This window comes from Ahaetulla prasina, chromosome 1 (assembly GCF_028640845.1).
Source record: "Ahaetulla prasina isolate Xishuangbanna chromosome 1, ASM2864084v1, whole genome shotgun sequence".
Taxonomy (NCBI): domain Eukaryota; kingdom Metazoa; phylum Chordata; class Lepidosauria; order Squamata; family Colubridae; genus Ahaetulla; species Ahaetulla prasina.
Genome location: NC_080539.1, coordinates 94,708,360 through 94,734,820, shown reverse-complemented (window position 1 = coordinate 94,734,820; position 26,461 = coordinate 94,708,360). Strand labels below are relative to the sequence as shown.

At 38.6% G+C, this 26,461-nt stretch overlaps 2 protein-coding genes across 6 annotated transcripts in view; both read left to right on the top strand.

Annotated features, from left to right (window-relative positions):
• Positions 1 to 26,461, top strand: part of SCAF8 (SR-related CTD associated factor 8) — a 94,891-nt gene that overhangs the window by 21,185 nt on the left and 47,245 nt on the right. For 2 of the 5 annotated variants that reach the window (XM_058169014.1, XM_058169022.1), the window contains exons 6-20: positions 265 to 395; positions 2,446 to 2,622; positions 3,038 to 3,120; positions 3,764 to 3,878; positions 7,568 to 7,699; positions 8,165 to 8,277; positions 8,391 to 8,584; positions 9,876 to 9,976; positions 10,305 to 10,418; positions 15,149 to 15,305; positions 16,557 to 16,687; positions 17,551 to 17,695; positions 18,150 to 18,203; positions 20,041 to 20,253; positions 21,418 to 23,059. In XM_058169014.1, coding sequence (XP_058024997.1) covers positions 265 to 395; positions 2,446 to 2,622; positions 3,038 to 3,120; positions 3,764 to 3,878; positions 7,568 to 7,699; positions 8,165 to 8,277; positions 8,391 to 8,584; positions 9,876 to 9,976; positions 10,305 to 10,418; positions 15,149 to 15,305; positions 16,557 to 16,687; positions 17,551 to 17,695; positions 18,150 to 18,203; positions 20,041 to 20,253; positions 21,418 to 23,045 — 3,488 coding nt within the window. In that variant the 3' untranslated portion in view covers positions 23,046 to 23,059. Of the gene's footprint in view, positions 1 to 264; positions 396 to 2,445; positions 2,623 to 3,037; positions 3,121 to 3,763; positions 3,879 to 7,567; positions 7,700 to 8,164; positions 8,278 to 8,390; positions 8,585 to 9,875; positions 9,977 to 10,304; positions 10,419 to 15,148; positions 15,306 to 16,556; positions 16,688 to 17,550; positions 17,696 to 18,149; positions 18,204 to 20,040; positions 20,254 to 21,417; positions 24,269 to 26,461 lie in introns of those variants that run through there. The other 3 variants (XM_058169005.1, XM_058169039.1, XM_058169031.1) reach the window with 2 other exon arrangements.
• TIAM2 (TIAM Rac1 associated GEF 2) overlaps positions 23,037 to 26,461 on the top strand; it is a 238,716-nt gene continuing 235,291 nt past the window's right edge. Inside the window, exon 1 of the mRNA XM_058168960.1 lies at positions 23,037 to 23,059. The gene's annotated coding sequence lies outside the window, so the exon portion shown is untranslated. The remainder of the gene's footprint in view (positions 23,060 to 26,461) is intronic.

Genomic DNA, 26,461 nt, shown 5'->3' with positions numbered 1-26,461 from the left:
ACATTTACGTATTGTATTTATATCACAACATTCAAGAGTTCAGATGCCTACAGAGCACTCTTGCTGTTTTTACCTTAAAAATCCTGTGAAGTAGGTCGGATTGAGACAGAAAGATTGTTCCAAAGTCAGCCAGTTATTTTTTATGGCTAAGAATGGATTAGATGAAATACAAATGTGATTAATTTCTTGCTATTTTCTACTTCTTTCCAACAAGTATCTGCTATATTGCTATATCTGCAATATAACTGCTTATCTTCTTTTCAGGAACTCCAGTAACTCCTGCTACTCCAGCCAATATAATCCAAAGTTTACCTGATCCATGGGTATCTCAGATAACTAATACAGATACACTTGCTGCTGTAGCACAGATCCTGCAAAGTCCACAAGGCCAACAGGTAATAAGTCCATTTTGGACTCTACTTCGAAATACATAATTCTGCTTTTCTGCTTCATATAGTTTAAATTGCTGTTGAAGAGTTAAATACTAATTTCTTTGTTCAGTCCTGGTCAGCAAAAGGCCCTTAAAGGGTTACTAGAGATAATAATATATCTGTTTTAACTTCAATCAAATAAACCAACTTTATATTCCTTCCCTGTAACTAACAAACTGGATTTTTAATCCCTTCAAATAATGTTTTAGAACTTGATTTTTTTTCATTTTTTCTACATCCCTTCTCCGACATTCCTTCAAAACAGAACAATTCTTGTAAACCTAGTGTAGAAAAGTTATTTCAGTTATTACCTTGTTATTTTTATATCTTTTCAAATTATTTTTCAAGGTTCCAGAAAAAACCTCTTCTGCATAAAAAAAACTCAGAAGCCATTGTTTTTCAGAGTTCTTTACTAGCATGAGGAAACTGGCACACGATGAGTGAAATTCCAAAACTGAATTTCCGGATTCTTTTCCCAGTTATACAAACCCCAAAGTCCCACTCTCCTGACCCCTTTGATGGTCACATGGTCCTACGTTCTCCCAGTACATTCGAATATCTTCTTGCCACTCTTCCTGCAGATGTGAACACCATCCGACCTTGACCGCTTGAAGAATGTTACCATACCCCTCAGCCCCCCTTCTTCCCCTCAGGGGAAAAATGTGGCAGCGTCTGGAACCCTAAAGTCTAGTATGGTTTCCAGGCCTGACATTATTAACACTTCAGTTGGTTTCATTTGTATATCCAGTTTATCATCCTTTTCCATATTCTTATAGCTTGTCATTTTTAAATCCATATTCAAATCAATTTCAGTCTTGCCAGTAGACCTTGTTCCTTTAATATTTATACAACATTTATCTATTATAACAACATTCTTAAAATTCACTTCTGAGTCCTTGTTCACAAGCATCTTTGAAAATACCCATTGTTAAAATATTTTGCTCCATTCTGAATTAACAAGATGACTAAGTATTCTTCTTTAATTGTAATTTTTAGTTTCTTTTAGCTTCCTCTAGTGTTTAGCTTTCAAACTCCCATTTTTCCATGTTTTTTTCCTAAGGAATCCAAACAACAACAACTTTCCATGAGAAGAATTCTTATAATTAATTTCAAAATCTTATTTCAAATCCTTCTGGACCCTTAGTCTGTTTTTAACTTTCCAGAATCAGTGCTCTAAATCCTTTGCTGTTTATTCCCAAAAATATTTCTCTCTTCTGTCTTTGTCATTGGCCACCTCTTCTGTCTTTTTTCTGCAGTGCAGGAATCAATAGGCAGAGCTGCCACATGAGAGGACACCTATCTCTCAGGCTCCGCCTGCTTCCCCCCCCTCCTTGTTTCCTCCTCTAAACCTAGATGCGTCTTATGGTCGGGTGTACCTTATAGTGCAAAAAATATCATATTTAAAAAGTAAATATAGTGTTTAAAAATTTAAAAGTAAAAGTAAAAAAATAATTTCAAAAGCAATTAAGAAATGAGGCCCAGCTAAATATTATGTCCATATAGGCTATATACAATTGTGAGCTGAGATGAAATTGCTTAACTTCCAGATGCTTGCATAAGCTGACCACTAAAATTTCGGTTCCTATGGTCTAGGAAGGAGCAGCTACGATGAGTTGTATCTACCTACCCACCTATCAAATCTATCATCATCTGTCTTGTTCTTTTCTTTCTCTGGAGAGATTTGATAGCCATGGTGCAAGATCTGGCCACTGATTTCTGCTGTAAACGATATCCTGCTCTTTCGCCATGTTCTCACCAGACATCTGTGCCAAATCAGATGCAAAATACTCTCTCTGATTATGACATGCATTTCCATCCTGTTTCTTTTGTGAGTGCATTGAAAATTGTTTATATTTTACAAAATGTTTGAAAATTTAAAATTAGGAATTATGTACTTGGAATTGAAATTTTGATTTAGGATATTTTATCCTATCTTTGAAAGCAGTGCTAGAATGGATGCTTAATTTCAGATTTTATTTATAGCAAAACTATCTTCTTCCGAACTCCATTTCAGCTTCAGCAGTTAATACAGACGTTGCAGATGCAACAACAAAAACCACAACCATCATTGCTTCAAGCACTGGATGCTGGTCTTGTTGTTCAACTACAGGCTCTCACTGCTCAACTTACGGCCGCTGCTGCCGCTGCCAATACACTCAATCCACTAGAACAGAGTGTCTCTTTTAACAAGGTAAGTTATTCATAAGATTTCTAAACAAAATATATTGATTAAAGTTATACTAAGTTCTCCACAGTGTAAATCCTTTTGTTTGACTCATTTCATAAATTTTCTCTTTACAATATTAGATGGGAAGTACAGTGGGATTCCATTCACTGAATGAATCTGGGACCCTTAGTCATACTCAATTTCTCTTTCTGTGGTAATTTACCTATTAACTAAAATCATCTTGGTTATGAAGGAAAAAAGTTCATTTCTACTCTCAGATTGAAAACTTTCTGACTAATAGAGTTGGGAGTTCTTATGTGCAGCAATTTCCATAAGAAGTTTAGAGATGTTCTAATCATGGAATGGTAATATGAAATTTTAAAATAGTGCTTTTCTTGTTCAACAGTGCCTTTTTAATGCATAATTTGTTTGTTCCTAGAAGCTGATAGATAGGTTTGGCGATTTTGGAGAAGAAGCTGATTTGAATGAAGAGTCCAAAAAGGAAACCCCAACTTCTCAATTGTAAGTCTTAATTTGTGATTGGAAGCACCTTGTTTTATATTTTAATTTGAATTTATTTGCAAAGTAAATCTGCAGTTAAGTCCAACTTCTTATTTTAATTTGCTTGTCCTAATCCAGAGGCTTTTCACCTATGCAAAATGGTTTTGGAGTATTTGTGACATTGACTGGTGATGGAGGAGAAGTTATGGATTTTTTTTAATTGCTTAGTTTTTTTAAAAAATTCAGACAGTTCAGACTTCCCCTACTTGAGATTTCCAGTACATTTCAGTCTTACTAAAATATTATTTTAAGTCATTTTCGTACATCTGAGAAAGAGGGAAGAAGGGAGACAGGAGTTGTTGAGGATAAACCATAATTTCTTAAATCAGCAGTTGGGTTCATTTAAGATATTAATCTATAAGTTGTTTAAAAGTCACAGTGTTGGGTTCTCCCTACCACATTAAGTGCAATATGACCTACAACAGTGTTGGAATCCCATTATAACCCCCTTAGATCAGGCTAGTCTTCTTGTCTTTCCTTTTCTCACCACATTTTGAGACAACATCGAATTCTGGTTCTACAAAGTTCTGTTATTCAATGAATTCTGAATTTATTTATACAATTACTGTAAACAATAGGGTAACTACTAAATTATTTATTTTAGGCCCCTTGTATCTGAATCCGTGAACAACTCACTTTTTCATCAGCTAGCTGAACAACTACAGCAACAAAATTTAGAACATCTTCGGCAACAGCTTCTAGATCAGCAGCCACCAAAGGTATATTATTTTTCTTACTTTTGAAAATATCAATTTTGCCATTTCCGCCAACTCCATCATCTTCAGCAACTATTCATCCATTGTAGGAATCAAAGTATCCTTCCATTCTCCTGTGCGCTGCTTAGAGAGTCCAAGCAATGGGTGTTAACTTTGTCTGATTGGCCAGAGACTGAGTTGGAATTTGTTTAACCACGCCTCCTTCTTCCTGTTGAGCTCCAGTTTGTTAACTCAGTCGGCCTAGAGAGACATAGCTCCATTGCTTGGATTTTACTTAACAGCACATTCGAGGAGAAGTAGATCATTTCAAGGAACTTCCTTGTTGCTGCAAAAGCGGCTCCTTGCCTCGCACCTGACTGGGCGCTAATCAGTTGAGCCGCAGAGCAGAGCTGGTTCATTCAACTCCGGCAGGCCTGTGTGGCAGTGCGGAATTGCTGGCCGATTCCAACAGGCCCAGCAGTCATCCAACAGTGAGTTTGCGTCCAGAACAGTGTCTTGGAAGCCGTGGTATCAGCTTTGCGCTGTCTGGGCATTGGGGATCGAGTCTGTGGTGTCAGACTCTAGTTTAGTCCCCGGGCACACTGCGGAGTCGTAGGCGCCTTTGAAGCTGTGGTGTCGGGTTCGCACCATTTTCCTTCCTCTCTACCCCCCACCAGTGATCTTTCGCACTCACAAGCCGTGGTGTCGGTTTGGCGCAAGTGGAAGCCCTAAGCCATTAAACATCTCAGAAGCCCATCTCTGTGAGGCATATTGGAGTGAACAGAGCAGCTTTTTTGAGGGCTGATTTCCAATCCAGGCCTCAATTTTTAGTCTGGACAAGGCCTCCTTTCGGCTCTCAAGATGGTGGATCATAATCGGTCTCCCTCTCACACCTCTGCTTCCTCTAGGTCCCAAAAAAAGATGCCCAGAGATGTCAGCGTGCATTAGAAAAGCAATTTGACAAGGCCCAAAAAAGGGCAGAGGCTGGCAGGAATTCCGCCATTCCTGAATGCAGTAGAGAGGCAAATGTGCCTTGGAGGAGGAAATCTTAACTCAGGCTCCTCAGAACAGCTAGGCTGGTTTCCTAATGATTCACCTGGCAGACAGGAATTTCAGGCAGGAGACATGGATCCTCCTTTGGAGGCAAACAACCCAGAACCAGGACCCTCCCATCACCTTGGGTCTTCCCATGCCTCTGCCACTTTTACTCCTATCGCGGCGGGGCTCCGCCCAGAGGAGGGGCATCAATCTGCATTTTCACAGGAAATGTATGACATGATTGCACAGACTATTTCTAAGGGCATTGATGCTGCCCTAATTCAAAGAGACATTTTGGCCCCATTACCAGCGGCAGAACCGGGTTCACGGGCCCTTCACCCAATCGATCATACTGACAGGGAGTATATGCAGGAGCCTCACTCTACTTCGCCTTCACATCATAGCGACATGTCACTTATGGGCAAAGAAGATATGGCAGACTATAATCTTTCCGAGAATGAGAGAGTCCTCCCTGACAAACCTGTTGCCACGGGCCTCTTTCATCATGACCTATTTAAAACCTTATTGTACAAGGCAAAAACAATGCCCAATATGGGAGCGTTTATTGGGCACTCTAAGGGCTCTGTGGGCCCTCAAGATCCCACTGCTCTTCTCTTCACGGTCACAGAGCAGGAGGCTATTCCATCGCTCAAGCTTTTTGTCAATGTTATACAACGACAATGGAATCAGTGCAGGTCCATTTCTGCCCCCAGTGGTATGGATAGAAAAATGTTTACAGTAGAGCAAGAAGTTGAGGAGCTCCTGAAACTTCCAACTGTTGATGTTCCAATAGCCAACTTGGCCTCATCTAACATCTTCCCTTCTGACTCAGCCGAAGGTTTGAGAACCGAGGACAGAAGGACAGAGCTCTCTACTTGTAAGATCCATCAGGCAGCCACCTGGGCCATTCAATCTGCCATGGCGGCATCCTTCTTCATAGAACGTCCCTAATTTGGCTTTGCCAAATGCAGTCCTGTACATCACCGGATGATGCCTGTGTGCACCAGGACATAAGCTGATTGCTGCAGCTGAATTTTCCGCAAATGCAATCCTCAATGCGGCAAAATTTGCCTCACTGGCCCTTGCGTCCAATGTCACCTCCAGACGCCTCGTATGGCTGAGGCAGTGGCAAGCCGACATAAAAACAAAATGGCGACTGGCAGCAGTCCCATTTAAGGGAGGCTTCCTCTTCCGGGAGGCCCTTGATCCTATTTTGGTGGAGGGTAAGGACAAGAGGAAGGTCCTTCCCCATGTTTACAGACGGACAGACAGAAGGTCCTCTTTTCCATATCGCAGGCAGCTTTTTCGGGCGCATGACACCGGGTTTCAGGCCCCAGGCTACCAAAGGTCCTTCCCACAACTACGGACAGATCAAATGACAGACAACTCTTTCAGGAACGTACCAGAGAATCACAGGCCAGGCGTCCCTTTCGGGAAGCCAGTTATCACAGGGCCCAGGAAGTCATCTTACCTAACTTTTGTCCAAATCCCGGGCATCCTAGGGAATGTAGATGGCACTCCTTAGATGTTTGCAGGGCCCTGCGCAAATACCTCACCGGGACAGCACCGTTCAGGAAGACAGAATCGTTATTCATCTCATTTCAGCCCAGGTCCATGGGCACGAAGGTGACTCCATCCACCATCAGTCGCTGGCTCAAGGCCTGCATAGCCCTAGCCTACGATTATCAGGCCCGACCACAGCCTGGCCATATTACAGCCCACTCAACAAGGAACGCAGCCACTATGGCAGCCTGGGCCATTCAAGCTTCGATACTAGAAATTTGCAGGGTGACCACCTGGACCTCGCCCTCACCCTTCATCAGAAATTACAAGCTAGACAAGTTTGACCTCGGCTGAGGCGGCTTTTGGGAGAAGGGTTCTACAGCAGGTCCTTCCAGTCGAAGGGACCCTGGACGCCTCAGCTTCTGGCCCTTGGGATAATTAGCTTGGGTATATCCCATTGCTTGGACTTTCTAAGCAGTGCATGGGAGAAGGAATGTTGCTCTTACCTGAACGTTTGTTCTGTGTGTTCTGTGTGAGAGTCCAACCCCTCCCTAATTCTGTATGGGTCCAGGAGAGAATGTATTTCATTACAGGCTACGTCTTCTCCAGATCCAGATCCTAGTTAACAAACGAGCTCAACAGAAAGGAGGAGGCATGGTTAAACAAATTCCAACTCCGCCTCTGGCCAATCAGATGAAGTTAACACCCATTGCTTGGACTCTCACGCAGCGCACATAGAACGAACGTTCAGGTAAGAGCAACGTTCCTTTTTGTGCATACAATAGTCTTGCTGTTGTGAACGTATATAATAACTAAGTTCCAAATTTTTTGTCCAGTTCTTTTTCCATTAAGACCAAAAGAAAAAGTTCTGGCTTCATTTTTATCTCCATTTTCAAAATTTTCTGTATTAAAAAATGGATCATACTCCAAAATGTTTTTGCTTTATCACGTCCACCGTAGATGATAAAAAGTCCCTCACTTTTACACTTCCAACATTCATTTGACATATTTTTATACACCTTAGATAACTTACCTGGTGTTAAATACAACGATACATCATCTCATAGAAAAATTATGTACTAGTTATTGAAACCCAGGGAGAGAAACAGACAGACAGACATGTGTTGTAGAGTTTGATGCTAAAAAAATAATGTAAACATTCTTCGCTGCAGGTAAGCCCTGAGGAAACTCAAGAAGACAATTTTGGTTCTGAGCATTCAGCATCACCTTCACAAGATAGCAGTCACCAACAGTTTTTAGAAGTGGAAACAAAGCTTGACAATTCAATGGATGTTCAACAGCAGGTAAAAATTAGTATTTCTATTTAAATTATGAATTTAGTGGATCATAAAATTGTAAAATAAACACTGTATACTATTTTTACTCTCATTGGTGCCTAATTACTGGGAATGTAAATGATTAACATTAGTTTTGATGTCATAATATAATCTGTTGGAGAGCAGGATGTTCTGTCCATGAGCATAATAAGGACACGTATATTGAGTAAGAAGATTTTCCTAGATGCTAGAGCAAGGATGTCAAACTCGAATTGTCATGGCATTGTCTTGCAACTTCCCCCCCTTCACTAAAGCAGGAGTGGGTGTGGCTAGTGCATGACATATCCAGCCATGGGCCTAAAGTTTGACACCCCTGCTCTAGAGCAAACTGATGTATTCAGGATTATATGAAAAAAACCTCCATTAACAAATATAGATAAGAATGAATGTATTTTCCAATATGTTGGCATCTCATTTCCTCCTTATTTTTAGGACATGGATATAGATGAAGCCCAGGAGATTATAGAACAAGAAGTCTTTGAGCAAGAAGAAAAGAAACCAGCAGTTCTTTCAAGATCACGAACACGTTCAAGATCACGTTCAAGGTTTTTGTAACTTTATTACGAAGATATTTGTCTTCATGCTTAAAACCCATATTTTGTTTCTCTTATGTATGCTATGTTTTACATTAACATAATTTTAACTGATTATTTTATAGGTCACCAAGAAAAAGAAGGTCAAGATCACGGTCTGGTTCTCGAAAGCGTAAACACAGAAAGCGTTCACGTTCTAGATCAAGAGAAAGAAAGAGGAAGTCATCAAGGTCATACTCAAGTGAAAGAAGAGCTAGAGAAAGGGAAAAAGAAAGACAGAAAAAAGGGTTACCTCCTGTCCGATCAAAAACACTAAGTGGTATGTATTATCAGGTTTATTTGATTATTTGTATGGGTATTTTCTAAAATGTTTGTAGTACATTTTCATTCTGGTCTAAGATTCTCAATGACTATTTCCTTTCATTAAAATTACATTACCACTCCTTAAATAATTTTGGGGTAAATTTTAGCATGATCGACTGTAATAGACAAAATAGTTTGATTTCTGGGATAACACACTCTAGAATTGATAAATCAGGGAGAAACTGGAGAAGCAGAACTATTACTACTACTGTTATTATTAACCTTAACGATCCCGGCCTGTAAAAGAGATGCAGTTCTGTAGAAAGATGAGCACTGTGCTAAATAGTACTGTTCAGTTTAGTGAGACTTCCTGGGTTTCAGGGTCAACTCAGAATTAAGAGCTGCTTACTATTTCTAGGACTTAGCTTGTCCTATGTGATATTTATTGTGGAAGAAATATTATTAAACAAATTTAAATTTTTCTGTGATTAGTTACTTGCCATTTCTATCCATTTTGTTAGTTTGTCTGCACATAATATTTTAATAATATATGCATGGTGTAAAAATAGTGCAAGATTTGATATAAATCTGTTTTTATTGTAATAATCCAATAAATTGGGTGTATTGTTAAGATACATTTAACTAATTTTAATGAAAGCATTTTAAAAACATTTCTTAAAAATATATTGCAAGAAGCTAAATAAGTTGCTCATAAATATTCAGTGGTATGCCCACTATAGCTTTCTATATTATTCCATAAATAATTTTTGCCATTTTTGTTCTGTAACGTGGGGACAGAAGTTATATTCTTCTCTCCCTAACTTAGAGGAGCTTCAAGAAAAGTTTTGAAGATAATAAATTGGTTTCTAAGAGGAAGGAAGAACTAAAGAATACTACTCCCTCTTTCATGGCATCACCTGCTATTTCAAACATACTTCTGTTCAGCATTGATTTTGATTCCTTTGTTAATCATTGCATTAGTAGTAACCAGATCTACAATATTTCTGTATTCTCCCCATGTCTCTGTTTTTTTATGTGCATAAAAGTATTCTTATTTATATGCAGCTTTCATAAAAAATTAGTGTTTCAGGATTTTGTTATCCTGCTATTCACTTCTCGGAAAACGGTTGACATTTTCCATTTCCACTGCTTTAAATTAAATAATTGTATTGATTTTTACATATAGGTAAGTGGTAAATCGTTTCAGCTTGTCTTTCCCTCTGTGACAATAAAAGATTGTAGTGATGATAAATGACAAATGATATGAATAAAATATAAACCTTTGCCATTATAATTTATCGTGGCAGTCTGCAGTACCACGCTTTGGGTTGGTCAAGTGGACAAGAAAGCCACACAGCAAGATTTAACCAATTTATTTGAAGAATTTGGACAAATAGAATCTATAAATGTAAGTAAAATAATCTGTAACTTTTAAAAAGAATGGTAATTTTGAGTTTTCATAAATACTTTATTTTACATAAAAGGAAGTTTTATATGATTTATTTTAAAATAAAGGTACCTAGAAGTTTTGTGGCTGGATGCAGAGAAATATAAATTGTAAGATATTTTTTTGTTACTCCATTTGTGCCTCTTAAAACATTTCTCCTGAATTTCAGGAAGTCATTTAGAATGGCATTGTAAATAAATTGGGGGTTGCTGCAAGAGGTTTTCTGAAATTCGGTTATTAATTTCTGTTTTAATTTTATTTGTTGCCTTGTTTTGTTTTTATTTTATAGATGATCCCTCCCAGAGGTTGTGCATATGTCTGTATGGTTCATAGGCAAGATGCTTATCGTGCTCTTCAGAAACTAAGCTCTGGATCCTACAAAATTGGATCTAAAATTATTAAGGTATAGTTTTAGTGGTCCTGCTTATATGCAGTCTGAATTATAGTTTATTATCATAATAATGTGCTTTTTGTATATAATGAAGGAAAGCCACTGTGTGTGGTCTTAAGATTTTGAACTAGAACTGGGGACAACAAGATTCAAATCCATTGTGACCCATAGAAACTCATTGGTAGACTTGAGCAAGTCATTGTGTTTCTCATCCTATTTCATATGGTTGTTATAATAATAAGTTGATCAGTTTGCAAGAATAACAAAGAGCAATAGCACTTAGATTTACATACAGCTTGACAGTGTTCTACAGTGGTTTATAGAATCCGCATATTGCTCCCAACAATTTGGATCCTCATTTTACCAACCTCAGAAGGATGGAAGGCTGAGTCAACTTGAGCCTGATGAGATTTGTGCTACCAAATTGCAGGCAGCAGGCAGCAGAAGTAGCCTGCAGTACCACACTCTAACCACTGCGCCACCACGGTTCATGGTGGAAAATAAATCTAACAACAGTAATAGTAATAGAAGAATGTGAATCAGGAGGTGAAGAAGTAATGTCCAGGACCAATAGAAAAATCTCTGTCCACTATACTCATCTCCAAATCATGTAGATGGGAGTTGAATGTGTTGGACGTTATTGGAAATTGGAATGTGTTGAGTGTCGTGTAAGTAGGGTTTGGCTAGGAGGTGGGCTGAGTGATTTGCCAGATTGTTAACTCCAAGCATAGGTTAGGTAGGAAAGATGGTTAGTGAGAATTGGGATGAAATAAGTGCTTGCCTTAGATCAGTGATGGCTAATCTTTTTGCCGTTGCGTGCCAAAAGCGGGGGGAGCACAGAGAGGTCACATGTGTGCATGCCCTCACCTATAATGCAATGGCCCCCCACACGCCTCGCCCCCCTGCACATGCACACGTGACCCCCCCTGCTCCCCCATGCATGTGCATCCTCCCCCCCCATGCATGTGGGCTGCACCTCCGACGTCCATCGGGCCTGGCAAGCCTCCCTGAAGCCTCCTGGGACCAAAAACAGGCTTCAGTGGGGTGCCGCCGGAACCCGGAAGGGTGTGAATAAAGTGTTTCCCCAGCCCGCCCCCAAGAACAAACCAGTGCAGCCCCCCTGCCCCTTCTGCCAAGAGAGCATGCCCACTTCCTGCCCGGTGCTTCTCTTATCCTGGCATAGGACAAATGTTCCTTTGGCACAGACTGTTTCTGCAGCACCGCTGTTTGCTCTCGGTGGCTGGCGGGGGAGAGGCAGCGATTCTCCTCCAGAATCCTGGCCACAAGCGGTAGGGTAAGAACCATTGCACAGCCCCGCAGTCCGAGGAAAGTAGCAGGGGAAGCACTGTTTTTTCCTCGGTGGCTGGTGAGGGGAGGCAGCGGTTCTCCTCCAGAATTCCGGGATTCTGGAGGAGAACCACCTCCCCCCCTCATCTGCCACCGAGAACAAGCAGTGTTGCTGCTGCTGCTCTTCTGGGACTGTGGGGCTATGCAGTGGTTCTCATCCTGCTGCTTGCGCCTAGGATTCTGGAGGAGAACTGCCCCCCCTTTTGCCCACCACCAATAAGAAGCAGCACTGCCCCTGCTACTTTCCTGAGGCTGTGGGGCTGTGCAGCAGCTCTCTTGTGCACAGTCACTCACGTCCTTGTGACGTCTCGTCTGGACTACTGCAATGCTCTCTACATGGGCTCCCCTTGAGGGGCATCCGGAGGCTACAGTTAGTCCAGAATGCAGCTGCGCGGGTGATAGAGGGAGCCCCTCGTGGCTCCCGAGTGACACCTATCCTGCGCAGGCTGCACTGGCTACCTGTGGCCTTCCGGGTGCGCTTCAAGGTGTTGGTGAACGTCTTTAAAGCGCTCCATGGCATAGGGCCGGGTTACTTACGGGACCGCCTGCTGCTACCGAATACCTCTCACCGACCCGTGCGCTCTCACAGAGAGGGACTCCTCAGGGTGCCGTCGGCGCGACAGTGTCGTCTGGCGACGCCCAGGAAGGGCCTTCTGTGGGGCTCCCGCCTCTGGAACGAACTCCCCCCAGGACTCCGTCAACTTCCGGACCTCCGAACCTTTCGCCGTGAGCTTAAAACTCACTTATTTATCTGCGCTGGACTGGGTTAGTTTTTTAAGTTTATGGGTTTTTAATGGGTTTTATTTCTAAATTTTAATTCTGGCCAATTTAATAAGTCTTTTAATAGTATTTTAATTGTATTTATAGTTTATTATGTATTTTTACCTGGCTGTGAACCGCCCTGAGTCCTTCGGGAGAAGGGCGGTATACAAATTTAAATAAATAAATAAATAAATCACCCTGCCGCTTCCGCCCGAGATTCTGGAGGAGAACCACTGCCCCCACCTCACCTGCCACCGAGAATAAGCAGTGCTGTTGCTGTTCTGGGGTGCCCAAGATTGCCTGGCGCTCTGGACCATGGACATGCATTGCCATGGGCTAGAGGGCTGAGGCCACGCAAGAAGCCCGCTCAGGCAGGGAGGGAGGGAAGCCCTGGCCCACCTGTCCTGGCTGACAGCTCTTTCCCCTAGGAAGCCACCGCCGGGATCCCATCTCCACATATTTGGGCATGTGAGCTGTTCTTCGCGCCTGCATGTGTGCCAGAAGATCAGGTGGCCAGCACACATGCGCATGCCGGAAACTGGAAAATCATTTTCACGGTGCACGCATGCACACTGGATGACTGCTCTTTTGGTTTCTGGCATTCCCGCATGTGTGAAGACCAGCTGGCTGGCACTCTGGAATCGGAAGAGCAACAGGCGATGGCTCTGTGTGTCCGGAGAGATGGCTCTGTGTGCCACTTCCGGCACGTGTGTCATAGGTTCGCCATCATGGCCTTAGATGAACAGGGTGGTTGGATGGGAAGAGTATAGAATACATATGCCAAGTACCAGTGTTTTCAGCTAGGGGAAATATGGTCAAAGGCATCGGGTTCACTATTTCAGGGGACAGATGATTTGTGGTGGTCTCTTTTTTTCCAATTCAGTAGCTCCATGCTGGGGACCTTGTGGTCAGATTATCAGACTACTTGGCCTCATAGTGTTCCAGGTAAACAGCAGATCTTTCTGTAATAAAGCAGCATCTATTCATGATTTAGTGATGGACAGACAAGTAGATCTGGTGTATTTTACTCATTCCTAACTGCATGAGAGTAGTAATATCCTTCTTTCAAAAATTTGCCCAACCAGGTTTTGGGTCCTGCCTCTGCTTGTGTACCAGGGTCAGGGAGATAGGGTGATGTTGATATGAGATCTTACCTGTGACCAAGATCATTATTTTGAAGGTTGCAGGATGTGATTGCCTTTTAAGTTGTGCCTAAGGACAAACTAGGGGTACTGTTGCTATATCAGTGCCCCTGATGTCTATCTGGATCTTTCCCAGGGTTTCTGGGCCTGGTTGTTGGGTTGATGATTGAGTTTCCTCCGCCTATGGATATGGGGGATTTTAACCTCCGTACAGTGGGTGCTGGGAAAGCCTAGGAGTTTCATGAAGATCTGCATACATAGGTGGTCATGAATTAGATCTAATTTTTACTTTGGAGCAATTGTCTTATGATCTGATCGATATGCAAGGTATTACCATTACTCCTTTGTCATGGTTAAATTAGCACCCTGTGTTATCCATGGGATCAGGTCCATTTGGCTTGTCAGCTGGATTTAATTTTAAATTTAAAAGTTGGCATTGGAAGGGACCTTGGAAGCCATCTAGCCTAATCCCCTGCTTATGCAGGAGATCTGTACTAGGGATTCAAACCGCTGAACTGCTGATCTTTCTGTTCAACAAACTCAGTGGATTGGTGAATCCATCAGTTAAAATAGAAATAGGTGCCTATTTCACCACTTGCAAGAAATAACTCAGACTCTTGCTCCTGAATGGCCTCACTCCACCGGCTGATCCAGGCAGCCTCTTGGGTTTTAGTGACCTTCTGGAAAACGAAGCAGCAGGAACGATGCCTGGAGCATAGGCGAAAGATGAATAGTGAAACTAACAAAGCACAGCTAACTGTCCAGGTTCAAGCTTATTCCAGAGCAATAAGAAAGGCAAAGCATTCCTACTTTTCTCTCTCTTAAGGGATTGTGGCAGGTAATAAATATAATAAATAAGTTTCTATATAGATTCTTACGTTGTGTAGATTTTTATATTTATATTACTGGGGGAAAAATGCTTCTAGGAAAGAATTCATTTGAAGAATGCATTTTTAATGACTCCAATTAAATGGAGATGTTATCCAAAAATAGAAAAGAAAAAATTTAAAATGAATTCAAAATGTTTATTGTTTGATTATTAGAAAGGAAAAAACTGTCCTGTAAAATAATAAAACATAACTAAAAATTTTGGATAAACAGTAAGCCTGTGATTGGGAAGAATAATGTCCAAATTCTTTGGGACTGAGAACTAAAATTCTTTAAAAGGTGACATATTGGAAGAATTTAAGACAAGCACAGGAAGGTTCTTGATAGATCAACCGATTGTCTTATGTTTTTCTGTGCTACGTAACTTTGATACCTCCTTTCCTATAAAAAGGAAATTTCATGATGAGGAATTAATCTTTTAATGTCAAATAAAAGATATCATTACAATGTATTTGGATACTGCATTTTTCTGTTCTGCAAGTATGTCCTGTTCAGCAAATGAATTGTTGATCAGGCTGTGTAAAAATAAACAGAATGCTATGATGCCTTGTAGAGATTATTATACTTTTTTTTCTACCACCAATGAATTTGCTTTATTTTCAGATTGCATGGGCTTTAAACAAAGGGGTGAAAACTGAATACAAACAGTTTTGGGATGTGGATCTTGGAGTATCATATATACCCTGGGAAAAAGTTAAGCTGGATGATTTAGATGGCTTTGCAGAAGGAGGCATGATTGACCAGGAAACAGTAAATAGTGGTAAGAACAATTTAAAATTCTTTGTAATTAAAACTTTTTTTTCATTTTTTCATATTTTGTTCCAGAGAAATGTGTTTCCAATACTCTAAATATCCACTACAAGTGTTTTTCCTCTCAGGCTATTTAAGAAGTAGGCTGATGGTGGCAGTCAAGCCGAATCACAGTTCCTCTTTGTGACATATGTAGAAATTTTTCTTCTTCAACTGGGATATATGCTAGTTTCCAAAGGAAATGTATTTACTTATTATTTATTTAAATAAATAAACTTGTTTGCTTACTTATTTAGTAAATAAACTTATTTACTAATTATTTAGTTTCCAAAGGAAATTTATTTATTAATTAAATAAATCATATATTTTAATATTTAAGATTTAATGTAAATATATCCTTAGTCCAAAATTGTAGAGAATTTGTAAATAGGAGAAATCAATTGCTACTTAAAAAATAATGCTTTGCCAAAAACTGTGGAGTTGGGTTGGGTTGGGTTGGGTTTGGTTTGGTTTAAGTTGATACACAGAAAAAAACAGGAAAAACATGCAAAGAAAAGAAAAATAAAACAATATATATTATGAAATACTCAGATCTAAATCTCCCAGAGGTGCTTTTGATCCAAATAGTGTACATGTCTAATAATATATTTAAAAAGTAGTTTTTAAACAGAGTTAAATTTTGTCTAAACACAGTAATATTGATCAGTCTTTCTGTTACACTGTTAAAAACTGAGCAAACTAATCCAAGGTTGTAAATTTCAAGAATCACAAAATACCCACCAAAAATCTCTTGCTCTACATCAGAGGTGTCAAACTCTATTTTATTGAGGGCTACATCAGGATTGTGTTTGGCCATGTGGGTGGGTGGCTGGGGTGGGTAGGTGTGGTTAGCTCGACATCACTCGTGTCTGGGGCACCTGTTTCCGGTTTTGGCCTGGGTGGCCGCCTGCAGCTCTCTGCAAACAACCCCCTCCCCAACAGCTCCGTTTTTGCTGGTAGAGGTACTGAGGCCTTGTCCTTCGCTGTTTCCACAGACCAGATCTAAGCACACCACGGGCCGGATCCAGTCCACAGGCCTTGAATTTGACACCTCTGCTCTACGTAAAACAGTCTGGGAATGTGCCGTTCATATAGTTTTTTTAAAATATATTTTTCAATCTCCATTAATTGCGAAAATGTAGGCTATTGTAGGTAGTAGAGCAAATGCTTATTATCTTCTAATGTGTTTTTCAAAACACTGGTCTGTTGTTGTTTTGTATAGACTGGGAAACTACAAGGACTTCAGAGACTGTAAAAGAGAATGTGCAGATAACCCAGAGTGCAACTGTGGAGAAAACCACAGTTGTCACAACACAGACAGAAACTTACACACAGTCTGTCGCTATGTTACAGGTTAGTATTGTACTTCATTTTCTGACTACACTTTTCTTCCAGGAGTAAAGGACATTCAGATTATTGATTAGATTGACAACTCTACTTTTGTATCAGATGCATATAATATCTTCTTGTACTTTCTCAGTGATTCTAATATTTGCTACTTGTTGAGACATTTTTTTTCCTTTTATTGTGAAAAACTCTCTAAACTTAAGCATGCACAAAACTGAAAATGCATTGGTTTGACACATAGAATAAAGAACTCCACTCAGACATCTCAGGAACATCTCATGTTGGTTGTTTCCTAAGGAGGCTCCCAAAAAGTACGTAGTAAAAAATTACCTCAACAAGAAAAAGTAAGAGGCAGCAAAACTGGGAATGATACCATGGCAAGTTGCCTCAAAAAAAAAGTTATGATTTTCTTCTCCTATATAAGTAAATCACTCTGTGAAGGAGATGAACGTTTTAAAAATGTGATAAATTAAATTTTAAAATCTTGAGCCAGAGTTATTTTGGGAATTAACTGGCAAGTTTTCAGTTTCACTGATAGGAGAGAGAGAATTTGGAAAGAAAATGAAAAGTAGTTATGTGGACTTTCTAGAAGTTCATTTGTTAGTCAACTATTAAAAGACTTAAGTCTGAATTTAAATAAACAGAACTACTTTTACATTGAAAAGACAGAAATAATACTACATTGCCTTTCCTGCATGCTTTTCTCTGACAATTTGCAAGCTATAAATCTCCTTATTTGGGGGCTCCAGCTGAAATTTAACAGCAAAATAGCCGAAGGAGGCCAATTTCCAGGGGTGCAATTTTAAAATTTCCTTCTTATAACTGTGTATGGATTAAATATCATCAGGAATATTTTCCCATTATAACAGATTCCTGTAGCTCCAACTGTGCCAGCTGTTAATTTAGTTCCACCTGCGTTTCCTGTTACAATGTCTGTCCCTCCACCTGGTTACAGTGGAATTCCTCCGCCACCATTCTTGAGAGCAAGCTTTAATCCTTCACAACCGCCTCCTGGTAAAGTTATCTTTCCATTCTATAATATATATCAAAATGTATTGGCAGTGTTATTTATTTATCTTAAGTTTACATTTGCTGAGAATTTTGCATAAATAGTCAGAAAAGCTTTTCTCCTCTTTGCAAAGCAGGGCCCAATGTTGTGAATAGGGAGTTGGATTCAATGGGAATCCCTTTCAGCTTATGAATCTATGACTCTCCTTAATTTTAAAATACTAATTTAATCTGTAGTCATCTATTTGCATAGTGAAGTGGCAGTAAACCTTGTTTAATTCAGTGGATCTTATTTCCATATATATCCGCATATATGCATTTAATTACAACACTTTCTTGAATTAGGTAATATATGCTTGAACATATTTATAATTCAGTTAAGAATTTAAGTTAAGAATTTGCTATTTTTCATAAACTTTAACAGATTTGTCTATTAATATTTATTCTTTCTTTCTTCTAGGTTTCATGCCTCCACCTGTTCCACCACCTGTTCCGCCACCAGTAGTTCCAGCATGTAAGCTGTTTTAACTTTTCTTCATAGGATTCCAATAAAACTGTCACAGTTGAAAAAAAGAGTTTGGTTGAATTGGCTAACGTTGGATTTATTTTTATAAATGACATTATAAAGCTTAGAACTGAATTCTTGCTACTCTTAAATAAGTGGACAAGTTTACCTGTATTAGGTAGGATGGCACCTGTACAGGCATTATCAAGAACTGTATATAAACAGTCCTGTTCTGTATGAGATTTTTTCCTAGCAAGACTTCCAGTTAGGGTTAGGATTAAACTGGAGAATATTGGAGTCCAGAACTTAAAAATTTTGCATGTAGATAACATTTCTTTGTTCAGGAAGTCATTGATTCACAATTACAGTTTGGATTGGAATTTCTGTCACAAATCAATGCAGTCATTGGGTTATTACAACCAGTTGTCAAGCGTCTTGTGATCATATGATTGCCACTGCCTGCTGAGAGGGCTCTCACTCAATTTCCGCAGGGTGGCTGACAGAGCTGCTAGCTAAGGAGAGCTGACATCTTTTCATGGGATGCAGAAAAAGAAGCTTAAATCATGAAGATCTAAGCTCTATTTCTGCACCCCTTGCAGATGTCAGCTCTCCTTCATGCATGGAAGGGAATTCCTCTGGTGTGGTGTAGAAAAGAAGCTTAAATCATGACGATCTAAGCCCCGTTTCTTCACTCTCCCATAGTGGGACTTACATCTTCCAGTCTTTGCACTTGTATAATATCAATTTAATAGTATTTGTGCTTAAAGTACAGTGTGCCTCCTACAGACAGGTTTTGGCCTTTCTGCCCATAAAATGAAATAAAGAGTATCATTCTAGAACAGGGGTAGTCAACCTTTTTATACCTACCGCCCACTTTTGTATCTCTGTTAGTAGTTAAATTTTCTAACCACTCACTGGTTCCACAGTAATGCACCATGTATTGTCGTCGGCGCATGCCTCTCGCGCATCGTCGATTGGGTTGGCGGGGGGGGGCACCGGCTACCAGCTCTGCTTGTTTGTTACAGCTGGGTGGTGTGGGGGGAGATGCGCGAGCTATTTTGGGACGAGGCTCTTTTGTTTGCGGTCGCACTTTAGCGCCATTTAGTTTCACTTACGTAATGTGAACCAAACTTATGCGCGGGCGATATAAATGGTATATTTTCAGAAATTTAAATTGTCATGGGGAATTTTATGAAAATCTAATGAAAATGTTTTTAAATAATGCTATGAAAATTTTTGAAAAAGTCAATTAAAAAAAAAAAAGGAAAGTGCTTCAGTATCGGACAAAAACCATAACGCCCACCGTGAAAGCTGGAATGCCCACTAGTGGGCAGTAGGGACCAGGTTGACTACCACTGTTCTAGAATATACCTATTCTATGAACTCTCAACTTAATTCTTTCTTAAAACAACAATTAATATCAGGCAGAATTGCAGAACAAGGTTGACTCAGCCTTCTATCCTTCCGAGGTGGGTAAAATGAGGACCCAAATTGTTGGGGGCAGTGTTCTGTCTGATCCCAAGAGGCTCATGCTGTTTACAGATAGCTGCCCTATCACTATTAACTGCCCCAAATTAATAGGTAATAGATTGTATTTATTGTTATCAATGAGTAGTGATTAGAATTTTTTAAAATTATAATCCAACTGTATAATTTTGATGGGTTTTCTAATAGCTTTCTTCACTCTGGATGTTTTAAAGATTATATTTTTAACTTACTTGTGATTACTTTTTTATACAGCAAGTAGAGAGATGTTTCAGAGTTTCATTAACATACTGGTGGATTCTTTTAGAAAGACATGCATAGATTTGCACAAGAATTAATGTGCATATGTATTGATTTACAGCTCTTGTACAGTCGTCGATGACTATTGCTCAAGAATCAATGAAAGATTTTAGCAGCCTTGTTCTACCAGGTGGTACTGTTTCTAGTAGTCTTACGACACCAACATTATCTGCCGGAAGTGTCTTTTCTTCTCTTTCAAAGAACAGTTCAGAATTAGATGAAAAAGGATCTCTTCGTGCTGATCTTCAGACCTCTTCTACCGAAAAGAGAACTGGTAAATAACATTATAAAACCTTTTGGGAGGGTTATATGTGTGCTTGCATGTGCATGTATATATGTATGTACATGGACAAATGCATATGCACATACACACATACATGCTTGCATAATATAGGAATGTCATAACTTTCAAGAATTCTAGTCCTGTATCAGATGTCACTTTTGGGAGAGTATTGAACTTACCGTATTTTTCGTAGTATAAGACTCACCTTTTTCCACCCTAAAAGAGGGTGAAAATTTGGGTGCATCTTATACACCAAATGTAGCCTCGCCCAGCCTCTGAAACCTCCATTTCAGAAGCTGAAAAAAAGCCTCCCAAACGGAGGTTTCAGAGGCTTTTTTCAGCCTCTCAAACCTCAATTTCAGAAGCTGAAAAAAAAGCAAGGCGCAGAGTTCACAACCAAGGAACCTGTTGCTAAAGTTCACCTCTGGGAACAGCTGATTGGGGGTATTCTGGGAGGCCGATCCACCCTGAATCAGCTTTTTTCTTATTTTCTTCCCCAAAAACTAAGGTGCGCCTTATACTCCGGTGCATCTTGTAGTCCAAAAAATACGGTACCTGTTGTTTCTAAGAGCTAAATAAAGACATACATACATACATACATACATACATACATACATACATACATACATACTAGAAGGATAGGAAATAGGATCAGCATAACTGGAGTTGTTTATTAGCCCAGTTGCAATATAATTTCTGGTTTTTTGATACAGTGGTCTGTTTTCAATTAGATCTGTTATTCACTCATCACTATATTGCCACAATACTTTTTTGTTCATTTAATCTGAATTGTATTAATATTAATATACAAATAATTAAAAAGCTTTTAACATAATTTTTATAGTTTCTATTCACTCAAATATACAAGAAGATAGGAAAATGATATGCCAAATCCTAGTTCTTTTTTTTAGTTCTCTATAATTTTCTAGATAAAATATTTTAAAAGCTTACAATTTTTCTAAACATTTATTTTATAAGCTATTCTTCAGTAAGAAATATTGTTTAGTTTTCCTTAAGTAGATATTGTTGCAGATTATAATGTGAAACCTACCAGTAGATGTTGAATTTAGTTTAATCTGACTCTATAACTAAACAGTTAAAGTATTAGTTAGGCATGGTTGTTTCAATTCTCTGATTTAAGTTTTTGTATTTCAGTTCAAGATGACGTTTCAAGCAGTTCTGGACTTACCGAGGGAATACAGCCACCTGGTATCACAACCAGTTCTGGGCATGTAGGGGGAATCCAGCCACCCCATGTCTCAAGTAGTGCTGGACTTGTGCAGCCAGTCAATGTTTCAAGCAGCTCTGGGCTTTTGACAAGAGTTCAACCACCCACTGCTTCAAATAGTTCCGGTCTTATAACAGGTGTTCAGGCTCCAAGTGTCTCAAGTAGCTCTGGGCTTTTGACAGGACTTCAGCCCATAAATGTTTCAAGCAGCTCCAACCTTTTAATGGGAATCCAACCACCCATAGTCTCAAATAATACTGGACGTTTGTCAGGAATCCAGCCACCCATTGTATCAAGTAGTTCTGGGCTTTTGACAGCACTCCAGCCACCCATTGTATCAAACAGTTCTGCAATTTTAGGATTGCCACCACCAATAGTTTCAAGTAGTTCTGGACTGTTAGGATTACCACCACCAAATATTTCAGGTGGTTCTGGACTATTAGGACTACAACCACCCACTGGAATGCAAAATTTGTCCCATTTAACTCTTGCTAGTCAACGGTTGCCTGGAATTCCTCTAGTAGAAATCCGATCGGGATTAATACCACAACCACCTGGTCCTAGGTTTCCACTACTGCAACCTGGGATGCCACCACAACGTACAATTCCTCCTCCAGCTATACTTGATCCATCCCTTCCTCCACCTAGAGTTCCTTTCCTTCCAGGAGATATTTTTACTCAAACAGAGAGGTCATTTGCAACTTCCAGTAGGCAAAATATGGATATTTCTAACCCAGATAAAAGATTGCCTGTTGGGGAAGATAGCATTCAACAAGAAGGAGATAGAGACTATCGATTCCCTCCAGTGGAAAGTAGAGATCGAACATCTTCAGTAGATATAAGGGATTCTATTGGAAGGCCACCACTAGATCCAAGAGAAGGTCTAGGTCGACCTCCTATAGATGGAAGAGAACATCTTATGAGGCCACATATAGATTTACGGGAGAACTTTGGAAGGCCAGGTATGGATAATCTAAGAAGAGAGCATTTTGCTTTCAACTCAGAAAAACACTGGGGTCAAAGAGGAGATTATGATGAAAGAGAACATCAGGCCTTTCCTGTATATGGTGGTCTCAAGGGGTTCCAGGATTTTCGAGAGAGATATCGGCAAACAAACTACAGATTTGAAACTCGAAGTGGTCCTATCTGGAACAGAGGACTTGAACAAGATGCTCACAGAGACTTTGATGACCGTCGTAGACCATGGGAAAGACAAAGGGACAGGGATGATAGAGATTTTAATTTTGGTAGAGAAATTAATGGAAACAGATTTGGGAGAGAAAGAACACAGAACAACTGGCTACACCCTCCACATCTAAGAGCGTTTGAATATTTTGAAGGTGGTGCTTCTCAACAAAAAGTTGATAGTGTACCCCAAGTTAATGGTGAAAACACAGAGACAGAGAATCAGCCATCTGCTGTGCAAGTGCAAGATGAATTGGAACTTTATGAAAAGTTGGCGACTTCAAATGAGACAAAAAAAGAGAAGAGTGACACAGAAGCTGAATTAGAAAATGAACCAGTGGTAGAAAGCACAGAAACTGAGGGGACATAATCATCACTCAGTAGGTAAAAAGATACCTTTTGTAAAGTTGTCATCTCTCTCTGTAATAGATGAATGGCTGACTGGACCTTAGTAGTTCATTTTTTTCCTTCCAGAATTAAGTTAATCTAATATTCATGTTCATCTTTCACTTAAATAGTTGTACAACTGACCTGTATAGAATATTGTTTTTAATTTGAATATGGTAGGTAAAGTTTGTCTTTCTTTTCTTTTTTCTTTTTTCCCCCCTGGCAAATTGCAAACTTTCCCCACTTGCTTTTACTTCTGAAGGATAAATTACAGCTTGTCAAACAAAGAAAAAGACTTCCTATGGAAGAATTTGATTTTTTTAGATGCTATTAGGTTGGCCATAGAAATTGTTATACTTGAAAACAGGCACTGGTATATCTTATCCAGATTTCTAGGCTGCTGCAAATTTTTAAAACGTAGGCAGAGCTGTGATACTAAATGTTCGCTCAGTTTGGCCCAGAAAAGGAGCATAAATAATACAGAGATGGTGTGTTTTTGAAATTTCTGCATTATAGTCTCTGTTTCTCAAAAAAGTGTCCATGATCTGTCCTCCTCGTACTGCAATGAATTAAAAAATAACATACGTTTTAAATGTTTTTTTAGATGCCAATAAAACATTATTTGTTTGATAAGCATTCTAGGTATTGTATTTTTTATATACAATCTATAACATTCTGGTTGAATTGTGCTTTAATTAATTGTTGCAAAAGGTTTATAATGCTCTTGTAAAACTAGTGCAACAATTATGTATGCTACAAAAGCATATGCCTTTCTACTAAAAAAATCATGGAATCACATTAGTTTGTGTATAATATATGTATGTAAATATTTGTGTAAAACTGTATGTAGATACCACTGTTTCTGTGTGTGATGGTGCATGCGCACGCACTCACAGAATAATGTAGACAGTTAAATAAAATGAAATGAATTAGGTTATGCAATTTCATATTTAATCTTCTTTAGGTAGAAAGAAACTTGTAGATGCTGATGTGACAGGTTAAACAAATTAATATTTGCTCTTCTAAATTCTTATTACTTCAGAAGGTGGACTGGCATGCTCTGAAGGCTGAAGAGTAAGATTTAAGGATGCTTTTTAAGTGTGGCAATATATGGTGCAAAAATGAAGCAAATGTTTGAATTGTCATTTTTGTAATGCTTCTGGTGTTTTGGGTAGAAAGTGATATATAAAAATACTTTGTTGATGATTTGCTTGCTGTGACTATTGAGTTCATAGTTGTTATCTAAAACATATTGAGCCACTTTAAGAACAAAACACTCTTGCTTATCTCAAATAACTGACCACGTAAGGTTTAGGTTTGAAGATTCTTTAGGCTACAATCGTGTATACATTTAACTTGGATTAACTTCACTGATATCAATATTGAATATTGGCATCTAGATATTTGGAATTTTTTAAACTCTGGGCTAGCTAGTTTTCATTATTTGAAATGGCCTCATAAAAATATTTCTGTCCAAACTAAAAATATGTTTTTAGGATCTACTCTCTAACAAGTTGATAGAATGTAACCATTTATCCTTTATTTTTTTCTTTTAAAAAGCCTTCAAAATCTAAAGAATATGATAGTTCTAGAATTTATATTGTGCTAACTTAATATTTTATGTAGAAAATGACATTCTTTAATTCAAGAAAATTTTGAATTTTCAATAATATGAATTATTCAAGTTCCACAAAATTATGCTTCTATAATACTATGAAATATATGAAAGTCACAGAAATTTCATTAATATTATGAAGTCAATACATTTTTATTGCAATAAAGTTTGAGAATTACAAACTTACAATTTGGAAATTCACAGTTCCACTACCATTTTTGCTTTTGGTCAACTTAAGTCTTAAATTACAAATGCATTATTGTTGCATACTTATTGGCAGTCTGCCTGTCAGGATGGATTCACTTTCACTGAATTACTGTTGCCAAATATAATAGCATTAAGAATCAGTATAATCTAGCTACAATGCCCCAGATTTGTGTTTGCTCATTGAAAATAATGCAACAGTGGAATATAATTGCATTTTTTACTTTGGGACAGTAGCTCTAATAAGATAACTGTGTTTGATTGCATTCTTGATTTTTACAAATGGCCAAAAACATGTTATGTGGTTTAAATTTAAATCTTGGAATAGCACTGGCTACATATCACTATCATATAAAAAGATACCTTGGAACTATATAAAAGCTGTATTTTTTTAAATTTTAAATAGCATAAAAGTATGTCATACTTTGTTATCTTTGGACATAACATCTCGTGAGTAAGACAGGCTTGGCATAACTCAGATCTACTAGTTGAGGAAAAAGTAGGATGAGGCAAAGATGCCTCTTAGATAGAAGGGATCTCCAGACAAGATAGTTATGTTCTGTTGGCAGAAAGTTACTGCTAGTGGTATTCCAAATTATGGTAGTAAACATAACACTTACATGAGTCAGTACCATTTTGAGAACTACTGAATTTGTAGCTGTTCCATTTTCTGGCTGAGAAATTGTAATTTACCTCTATCCATCAACATATTGAAAACAGGATCAGCTGTGAGTCTTTTTCTTGTTATGATTGTTTTTCTTATAAGGCTAAAGTTGATAACTTAAGTGAATGAAATTAATAGTCTAATCACTATTATAATAGCAAACTATTATGGTCTAGAAATTATTTGAGAGTATACTGCTTTTGCCCTATATTTTTCTCTTGTTCCCATATATGTAATAAACATTTGTATTATAGAGAAAAACTGTCCTTTTTCAGCAACAAAAAGGCTAATTGTTGTAAACATAATTTCTATTTCTATTTTTCAGGGGCATATTGGTTTAACATGTAACTTTTAAATGTGTTTTGATAAGTTTATTATAGAAAACAAAGTAAAATCTCAAACAAATGAAGTAACCAAAATAGAAATATAATTAGCAAATGAAATTATTATACTCTAATTCAAAAGATTGACAGGACTATAAAAGCTTCATTAGGCACCAATTGATCTCTTCAAAAGAAAATTAAATCATAACCAGAAATTTGCACTATAATTGACACCATACAGAATATGCATAGCATCTTTGAGAAGCTAATTTGACATTCCCAGAATGTTAAACTCATCATTTAAAAAGAGATTGCTCCCATATACATATTTAAATACAAATAATCCATGTGTCTGATTCCCATAATTCTATTTCCAGTGGTGCTCATGAAATTATAATTTATCAGGAATTTCCCATAGATTCTGTACTTCATGCAAAACGTGAAATGCCAGTAGTAGTTGCCTTGCTTTATTTTAAAAAATATGTATATTTCCAAATGCATTTTTTACTCTAAGACCTTTCAAAAATCACAAGCAAGCGTGACCACAAATTGATGCTAAAATTATAACAGTGATTTTCAGACTTTATAGTGGT